General features: G+C 34.8%; 1 protein-coding gene across 1 annotated transcript; it reads right to left on the reverse strand.

The window, feature by feature from the left end:
- Nucleotides 1-750: 750 nt before the first annotated feature.
- On the reverse strand, nt 751-8,770 carry LOC309505008 (nuclear factor 7, brain-like). Its single transcript, XM_082178360.1, has 6 exons — nt 8,019-8,770; nt 7,559-7,654; nt 7,216-7,446; nt 7,076-7,098; nt 6,876-6,994; nt 751-1,675 (listed from the first exon to the last, which is right to left on the reverse strand). Exons 1-6 carry the CDS (start codon nt 8,412-8,414, stop codon nt 1,131-1,133), a joined length of 1,410 nt encoding a protein of 469 aa, XP_082034486.1. The 5' UTR covers nt 8,415-8,770; the 3' UTR covers nt 751-1,130.
- Between the last annotated feature and the right edge of the window lie 1,535 nt (nt 8,771-10,305).

Raw genomic sequence — 10,305 nt, forward strand, 5'->3', positions numbered from 1 at the left:
AGTCGAGGACACTTGCATTTTTGCTTGGATAATTTAAAAAATGTATATTATATCAGGATTTTATCCCGGCCCCCATGCATACTTTATAATAACACCACTAAACTGTAATGGTAATGTAAGAATCTGTTCAGGTTTTATTAGTAATAGAGAGTGACGTGTCTGTACGGGACATGTACAGTTAATACAGGTAATACTGCAGATAAAGCTCCGTCACATATAACAGAGTCCATGTTGTTTTGCCGTTCAAGAGTTGAAAGAGCAGAAACTAATCAGTTCACGAGCCGCCTTATCTTTATGAGCCATTCATACATTACATTGAGTATCAGGATTCACAGTATAGGAAGAAGAGCCAGAACTGTTACTGATGCCCCTAAAAACACTAGTTGCATGATGTTCCTATATCTACTCTGGAAGTACATGATTCTGAACACAGCTTTGAAGCGTTTACTAAAGAGCTGATGAGTTGCATCAGTGAGTTTGATTAGGAATAATTTAAAAATGTTAGTGTGCCTCCAGGAACAGGGTTTGGAAATATTGAATTACAGCATCTTCCCCTACACTACATGAGCCTGTCCAGCAGAGGGAGTCACACACACACACACACACACACACACACACACACACACACACACACACACACACTACATAATCATTTATCCAAATGACTCTAAAATGCAGAAGCAGAAAACAGGAAGAAAATGAGTATTTGCTTCATAGACCAAACCTGAGAAATCGGCACCATCTTGTAAATAAAATAGAAAACATTTTTAATTTTGAAGCCTTGCCAACAGAACAAAAGTCTATTAACAAAGACTGCATCATTTAATAGTTTTAATGGATTTCAATGGGGACATTTTTGTCCTTAAGGTCCTGAGTGTAAATAGTTTGTGTACCCAGTGATTTATGAAAGGAAATGAGGGTGAAATAAGAAAAATCCAATAAAAATCCAATTCAAAATTAAATTTAAATTAAACCCTGAAAGAGACAAACATGTCCTTAAGGAAACACAAGGGTTAAGTCGGCTCTAAACTTTACATTGAAGTGTGATTGATCAACGAGACCCTTTGATTACAGTGTTATTATTGAAGCATAATTTGCAAAACTGTATTAATCTAGAAGCAGAATCAGATTTAACTGTGATTTTCTGCTGTAATAAACAGTTTAACTGGTAAGATCCTCAGAGGAGAAGTTGTGCAGCGATTAAATAAGAATGGAAAGACAGTCTCTGTGAAGGATGTCCTGAATCTGCACAGACAGTCTTTAGTTACAGGATCAGAGAATGACACTGTTCCTCTGTCATAGTCCAGCTGAACTCTCACACGCTGAAGCTTCTGTTTAACAGTGAAGACAGTGTAGGGTTGCTCTGGGGATTGTGAGCCGTATTCGCTGTCCATGTACCACACACACCAGACATTAGAGTCAAAGAAATCCTCTCCCTTCCTTTGGTTTGATGCTGTGGTTATTCCAAGAATCCAGCTTGTATTGTCTCCAACCTCCACATTCCAGCAGTGTGTTCCTGAGTTAAAGCTCTCAGATCCCAGGACACATGGATAATAGTCAAACCTCTCTGGATTATCAGGAAGTGTTTTATCTACATCACTGAACGACACACTGGTCAGATCAGCAGAGAGTGTGAGACGAGGATGTGCTGTGTTTGGATCCAGAGTCAACGGAGCTGCAAAGAGAATAACATCAGATTACAGGATGAAATATGAAGTATTAGAAATGTAAATGTAAAACACATATAAAGACTTTGTTGAAAGAGATCATAAATCATGCTATGATAACAGTGTTCTCTCAGCAGAGGTGGGAAGAGTAATACAATATTCTACTCAAGTATTTGCTCAGAGTAAAAGTTACTGAGTTAGTTTTTCACAGCGGGGGTGTGGTGGGGGGCTCTCCTGTGTAACGGGATGAGATTTTCACAGTATGACAACGTCTCTGAAAATATCACAGTTTCTGGTATTAATCAATTATTAAATAAATAAACAGTATTATTACATTATGTTTATTATTATCATCATTTAAAATGACAGTTAAATGAATGAAAACAGGTTTTTTTGGTTGAACAAATGCTTTTATTATAACAAACTTGAAACCATCTGTGTTTTGTTTATTAAAATTTCAATAAAACATGTCAACTAATCAACTAAATTCAATAATTGATTATGAATTAGAGTTACAACTTATTTTTAACATAAATAATGAATTAAACTGTTTAAGAATAATAGAGTCCTATCAAATGTATTTTATTCAGAAAATCAATGTTTCTTTTTATGATTTAATTCAAATATATTATCAAAAACAGTGGTAATCAAATGAAAACTTAAACTTTTATCCTTTTATTTTTGGGGGAAGTGCTGCAAAACAGATTTACTAAATTAAACCATGGACAAAAAACAAACAAATATATATATATATACTGTATATATATATCTATATATCTATATATATATATATTCTTTAAATAATGTTTAAATAAATTGTATTTTTATTGTTGTTGTTTTTATTATTTTGAGAAGTACCTTCTATTATAGGCGTACAATTGCAATATATTTCTGTCATAATTTCTCCTAGTTAAACTTTTATTTTGACGGGTTGTAGTGAATGTTTCAGAGTGTATTTGACTGGTTTTTCTCCAATATAATGATGGAAATGCTCATTAGGCGTTCTCTCAGAGCAGCTCTGGAAATGTTCATGTATTAATATCCTCATATTGTTTATGAGATGCTGAAAACACCATGAGCGCGTCGAGTACTTGAGTAGTAGAAGAAGCGGCACATCTCATTCACACAGAGACATGCAGAACAAGCAGATTATATATTTACATAGCACTCTTTTTGAGCTTTAATATTCACAGACATTGGATTTATTGCACAGCTCTACTTGATTCATCTATCCATTAGTTTGTGTGTTTTACGTGACATCTGCGTTATGTAAATGCCATTTTCATGACTGGATTCTGGAATTCCCTCTGAATCACGGAAATCATTCGGCCTTAAGTTATAAACGGGACATGGGTCATTACTGGGATTCGGTCATATTTCAACTTGGAATTATTTTGTATTTTTTTAAACTACATATAAATCATTTTCCAAATAGCCCACATCATTAGGCACATTTTAAACCTCTAAAAAATCATATTTTTCCACCTCAGGCATTTGAGACCTTTTATTCATTTCAGTGTTTTTTGTATTTAAACACATTTTATTCTCAACCCTGTAATGGACAAAATGGACTTGGTTTAAAGAGGATTTTACACAAAACTTGCTATAAAACAAACATCTACTGCTCATGTGTCCCTCATAACAATTTAATAACTACAAATGTAACATTTATGATACTTTTCAAATTTTTTGGGGACTGAAGTTAAAAATAGACTAATTGTATGCCTGAGGTCTCTTTAGTTTTATAACAAATATTGTAAATTTAGATGTTTAACTAAAACCACAATTGTATTGTGTTAGTCCTTCACATGTCAGTTGGAAATCAGCAAGAAACGCCTTCATTTTTTTAATTTCCTTCCCTATTTCTTCCAAAAATATTAATGTGACAAGTTTGAGAATAGTGTGACGGGGTTGAAGACTGTAACTGGTTTGAAGGGAGACATTGTCTTCAATTTTATTTCTTTTTTTATTTCTCATATTGTGCCCTTCTTTCTGGATCAACAGATCTGCATATATAACACTGTCTTTCTGCTGATGATGCGGCGGCCATTTCTGAGATAAGAAGCTTGTGTTTAAGTGGACACATTACATCAAATACTCTATTTATAACAGAATTATGAGTTGCCATGAATTTGGTAAGTATATCTTTATGACTAATATATATATATATATATATTTATTTTAATTAAAATTATCCATAAATTAAGTGAAAAACTCAACCCTGTCACAAGTTTTCAACCCTGAAATAATGTGAAATATACAGATATGTGAGGTTGAGGTTTTCTGCACAAAATGGCCAATGGTCTTGTAGTGGAGGAGAGTAGACCATACATGGCAGCAATGAAACAAGTACATTGTATATACTTATGGATTAAAATACAATTTTGAAAAATCATTTTCCATCTTAATTTTTAAGTGTTGAGGTTGAGGTTGAGTCACATATATTATAAAAAGTATGATACTACTTACCATCTTATGCAACACTGTTAAAAAGACCTGAATGATGTCATTTCTGGTACATTATGTCACGTATGGGTGGAGTCTAAATTATTATAGGTGGAGAATAGTTGGCGTGACGGGGTTGAGTTCAGACTGACGGACATCACTTTATAGTCTGGTTTTTATCAAATATCTTGTTTGTTTTTTTCACAAGAAAGTAACACAAATAAATACTTACAACATTTGCAAACAAAATTTGACGCGTGTACAATTTGTTAAATATTTCCTAAGTACAAATTCAGTGAAGTACCAGAGAAGAGACTTGACCAAATGCTGAGTTTACATTAGAAATAAGACATTATTTTTATGATAAAAAAAATATTTAAATGCAATATTATAATTTTTTATTCATTATAATGGACATACCAAAATATTGTGGAAAGCTTTTAATTTTTAATTTTGGTGAACCAAAAGTCTGGGGGACTGAAATATTACCGAATCCCAGGAATGACCCACATCCCTTTATCTGCACGGAGCGATGCTGTTCTTTGTTTCCTCTTTTAGTGTCCACATTTTTTGCAAATTGGATATCTATCCTCGAGGACAACCACACGTTTTTTCTACATCCAAATTATTTCCACACTGGCCATTGTTCGCTTCATAAGAATTCGCTGGCTCTCTTTCAGCTGGGTCTGCATCACTTTTGTTTTTACTCATTAACAGATATGATTTAAATATGAAGTACAATACATCAAACAAAACGTACTTCAGTAAAAGTAAAATTGCAGATTTGAAAAACGACTCAATTACGTAACGCAAGTAAATGTAAATTGTTACTTTCCACCTCTGTCTCTCAGTTACTGTCAGAATGGATTGAGGCTTCAGGTTTAATATCAGTATTCAATAAACACTATTATATCCTAATACATAAACATAAACCATGAGGAATAGACATTTCATTTTGAGTTCGCTGAATGATCTGATGATTTTCTGAAATGCAGTTCAGATTCACTTAATTGATTATTAAATATATTTCTATCAAATCTTGATGTTGTGTGTGTTTATGGGCAATTCTTAGACTATGGGCACTTTCATGTCCTTTGATCATATTTTATAAAAAACATTTAATTTTGAAAAATTAACACTTTCATAGTTAAATTTACAATGAAAGTACTTTAGGAACTTTTTACCGGTAGTCTACGGTATGATTTTTTCACCTTTTTAAACATCATTATACATGCAAATATTGCTGTTTTGTGCTTGTCCCACACCCAGACTTCTGATCTTCAAATAATGAAAAAGAAGTGTAAAAAAATGTATTTATCAATTTTTTTTATATGACTGAATAAAGTATCAGTAAAAGAATCAAATTATTGCTGTATTTAAGGTCAGACAACTATTAATGTGATTTTATATACAAAATGTAGTTGTCCCACAGTATTGCCGTAATTTCCACCACAACACTGTAATGTCCCTTTAAAACGTTTTTTTGAAAGATTGTTTGGATAGTTTCTATGGAGATGAACAATGACATCACAGCACATGTCTGACATGGATGAGATTTTAAATTTCTTCAGCAACTTGGAGAAGAAAACTCAAGGTAAATGTTGCTTGAAATGAAAATATTTTTATTGTATGTCATTTCCAAACATGGCGTAACAATAAATGAGTTAGTAAATAAATAGATTTTTTAACACAAATAGATGTATTTTGCATGCATGCAATGCTAACTACCAATTCATAGCTAATCTGTAATACTAGCTTGGATTTTTTTACAAAATACTGTAGGATTGTCATTTCCACCACCGTCATTTCCACCACATTACCTTCTTGGGTGGAAATGACAAAGGTGAGGTGGAAATGACATTTATGCTTACAAGGTGCAATTCATAGATTGAGTGGCTGCATATGAATATTTTATTATTATTAGATAATAATTTTTATCTTTTTAATAAAGTTTTATTACAATTAGAATGTTACAATTTTACAATTACAATTTATGCGTAACTTACATTTTTCATGTGACTATTTGTGGTTAAAGTTGTTTACAGTAAGACTGTAACTGTTCATCTGGTTATGGAACCAAACAGACTAATGGATAATGATTTGTTAAATGGGTTTCAAATAAATGTTTTCTGTTTTTCTACATGGATGTCCATTCATTGTCATTTCCACAACACCCAGTCATTTCCACCACCTCATAACTTTTTAAAAAATATGTACAAAATTCTAATCACTCATTAAAAAATTCTGCATAGTTTATGGGATAATGTTCCTCTTAATGTAATACCACAAGTAGTTATTTTTCTGAAATGTATCTAACCAATGCAATATTATATTTCAGGTTGTGGTGGATGTAAGCTTTGTGTTTGGGCCTCATGACAATTAATTTACTTAATCCACAAATCTATGGTAATTGCAATCTAGGTATAAATTGGTAAAACTATGTGTGAAAGTGGTCTTACACTGTTAAGAAATTATGTATATCATAATCATTTTAAATAATAATCAAATATTTACATGTGATGGAAATGACATTTGTTCAGTGCGGATCGGAAAATATGTCAAAAAACACCAATTTGTCTTATAATGTAAGTGCGTTCTCTTATGGATCATTAAACTAGACTAGTTAACTGTTAGACTGTGACAATTTTGATTTGAACACTTTTTTTTACCTCAAGTTCACAAGGCCAAAAGTGCCCGTAGTTGAAGAACCACCCTTATATGTGAACTATCTTCTGCACTGGTGTCAAATCTGCTGAGACTCACTGTGTTGGACAGTTTCCAGCATCTTCTTCCAGACTCTGAACGGCAGGTTACCCAGATAACGCGACACATGAATCAAAGCTCCAGAACTCATCCGTGGATCCGGCTGTGAGATCTGGACTCTGAGGAACATTCAAGAGTCAGAACGGCAGTGAATTTGAGTTCAGATCCACTGAGAGAAGAGATACGAGCAGCTCACTCACCTTTCCATCGTGACTTTATAGTTCTGGAAAATATAGAGTTTGAAAACATTTTAATATCTTATCAAACACTCTCATTGTCAATGAGTCTCTCTATACAAGTTGTTTTCAGCACAAAGAATGAAGCCAGATTGATTTGTCACCTTTAGAAACGAGACGTCATTGTCTTTCATCATCTCCTCCATGTCTCTGATTGTGTGTGAAAGAGCTGAGATGTGTGTGTTCATCTCCTCCAGCTTCTCCTTCATCCTCTGCTTCTTCTGCTCCTCTTCCTCTCTCAGTGCAGTGATTGTAGCTTCTTCTTCATCTCTGAGAAACTGATGAAGCTTCTCAAACTCTTCTTTAATGTGACGCTCTGTGTGCTCAGCTTGAGACTGAAATCAAATCACATTCACTTCAGTCAGCGCTGTATGAACACACACTCCACTAATGTCAATAATAAACTCTGTGTGTGAATGTTGAGTATTTAACTCTTTATATCCTCACCTTGATGTGTTCAATTCTGTCATCACACTCTTCTTTCATTTCTTCTCCATGTTTGAGCTTGTCTTGTAAGGACGTCAGTGCTGTATTAAACTCCTCCTACAGGTTAAGATGAAAATCTGTAAAACTTATGCAGCTATAAGAGCTTTAAACATTGTATGTTTGGATGTTTTTATTGTTACATTATTTATATGTTGAATAGGTCATATAGTATCAGTGTCTTAAATCACATATTATTACTGAAAAAAATATGAATTACATGACATTTCTATTTTTTGCTGTTACTTTCAAGAAGATTTGAACATCAGAGGGTCTAAGATTAGTGCAGGATTTTATCAGTAGTAAATAATGGAGATTTAGTCTAAGTAAAAAAAATAAAAATACTGGTCTATTGCATACACAAATAATACCGTTTCTTTACTCCACTGTATTTAGCATATGAAATGAGAGACATTAGTCTTACCTTGTAAGATGAAAGCACTTCACTGATGGGTCTGAATGTGTGATTGGTGTGTTTCTCTGAGTCTCTGCACACTAAACACACAGGCTGTTTGTCCTCCAGACAGAAGAGTTTGAGTTTCTCACTGTGTAAACTGCAGATCTCCTCAGATCCTGATGAACGTTTCTCCTTTCCCTCCTTTATCAATGAATCACACAAGTTTTTTAACGCTAGATTAATTGGAGGTTCAGCTTTTGAGGATCTTCTCCTGCAGACAGGACACTCCTGAGTTTTCTTAGTTTTCCAGAACTGTTGTAGACACTCTTTACAAATACTGTGACTACAGGACAGAAGAACAGGAGTCTTGAAGATTTCACAGCAAACAGGACAAGAAAGCTCTTCCACAGATTTTGAATCCATTTCCTCGTCTTGTAAAAGATCCAATAATCTACAATTTACTTTTACTTTGCGAACTTTGGTTTAAAGCAGGGCTCAGTAGTTTCGGGATTTCGTGCTGGTTCGAAAAAATGGCGAGCAGGTCACATCGGGTTTTCTGAGCTCGCTATCAATGCCCCCGAAATAATCTCTTAAATCAACGTCAGCCACCGTTGCTATTATATAATAACCTTTAACACCAGCATCTTTTTTGAGAAAAGCCAAGCAGCTGTTTTACTTTTTTGTCAACCCGACCGAGATATGTCAAGCAAGAAAAGCGAAGCTAAGCTAACGGCAACCTCTGCTCAAGCTAACGTTTCTGACCACGATTACACACCAATGGAAACTTCAGGAAGCAGCTACGGTAAGAGGAAAGACCACCCTCCGACTCCAACAAAATCTTCTGTTCCTCCCAACAAGATTAAAGCCTCGCAAGAACCAAAGCAGTAAGGGTAAAATCTTTCCGTGGCAGGGGCAGCTGCCACCGGCGCCTGTCACTCAACCTGCCACCGCTATATGCGCCTGTCACTCGACCTGTCACGGGTATACTCGACTGTCCCGCGACCTGTCACGGCTATACGCGCCTGTCCCGCGACCTGTCACGGGTATACTCGACAGTCCCGCGACCTGTCACGGGTATATGCGGCTGTCCCGCGACCTGTCACGGCTATACTCGCCTTGAGTCGCCTGTCCCGCGACCCGTCACGGCGGCTATTTGCGACTGTCCCGCGACCTGTCACGGGTATACTCAGTGGTGTAGTCAAGTTTATTATGGCGCTCGCTTTGTGTCATTTCTTTCCTAACCAAGCTTAAAGACGTGTTAACGTGCGTGTGGAGAACGCCTACACGTCTGCCCGTCTGAACGTCTGCCCGTCTACACGTCTGAACGTCTGCCCGTCTGAACGCAATACTTAATGTGCCTTGGCTAATTTAAAAATAGCGCACGTAGGCTACTTGTATGCAGCTACTTGTATGATGGATTAATAAATGACTAACTAAGTAACTGTATTTTTATATGTACATTTCTGAAATGCATTTTCTGTAAAGCTGTTTTGATGTAGCCTATTGTGAAAAGCGCTATACAACTAAATTTGAATTTAATTTAATTGAATGGACTTGTCTTATTAGAGACACTGTTCGAACAGTGTGATCTAGAAGATTTGATCATTTAAGCTATTATTAAATTAGATTAAGTAATTTACAGCAGAGAAAATCACATTGCTATAGGCCTAGCTTTTAACATCCTCGAAGAATATTAAGAAAATATTATTTAGGTTTGGATACATAAAAAAAAAACGAATCTCAACAGTAAAAAGCTTTGAATGTATTTTGCAATATCAATTATGCACGAGCATGTATGGGAATAGGAAATAGGCGATAGGCTACAATAATAATAAAAAAAACTCTATAGTAGAGTGGATGCATTACTTAATTATATTCTGAATTTCTATGTCATAAAAAATCGTTCTATGAACTTCTAGCAAGCTCATTTAAACCGAGTTGTAAATGCCGAAATGAACGGAGGCTAAATTAATATTAAACTACTAAATATCAATATAAAATTGCCAGTAGATGGCGCCAAGGCCCTGTTCTATTGAGATTACTGGTTGATGTTCAACCATGTGTTCAACCTATTCTTTCAAAAACACAAACATATATTTAACACCCACACAACACAACTACTCCTTTTAGACAATTGCAGTTGTTCTGCTGTGGCGCTGTTTGGAACTGTATTTTCATTGACTATTGTGTGAAATGCCAGTCATTAATATATTGTTTATTTACAGGCATTCTGGTTTTCTAAAAACTGCTCATTACAGAAACATTCAAACAAATATTTACAAATTTGTGTTTTACTTGGTATTTTTTTATATAC

The sequence above is a fragment of the Leuciscus leuciscus genome (assembly GCF_965113295.1).
Source record: "Leuciscus leuciscus genome assembly, chromosome: 8".
NCBI classification, from domain to species: Eukaryota; Metazoa; Chordata; class Actinopteri; order Cypriniformes; family Leuciscidae; genus Leuciscus; species Leuciscus leuciscus.

What these genes read in the sequence shown, in the direction of transcription:
- LOC309505008 (XM_082178360.1), bottom strand. Translation starts at nt 8,414, where the DNA reads ATGGATTCAAAATCTGTGGAAGAGCTTTCTTGTCCTGTTTGCTGTGAA. An exon ending in ATGACGTCTCGTTTCTAAAG is followed by an intron (nt 7,099 to 7,215) that starts GTGACAAATCAA and finishes TATATTTTCCAG; the next exon opens with AACTATAAAGTCACGATGGA. An exon ending in TATAAAGTCACGATGGAAAG is followed by an intron (nt 6,995 to 7,075) that starts GTGAGTGAGCTG and finishes AATGTTCCTCAG; the next exon opens with AGTCCAGATCTCACAGCCGG.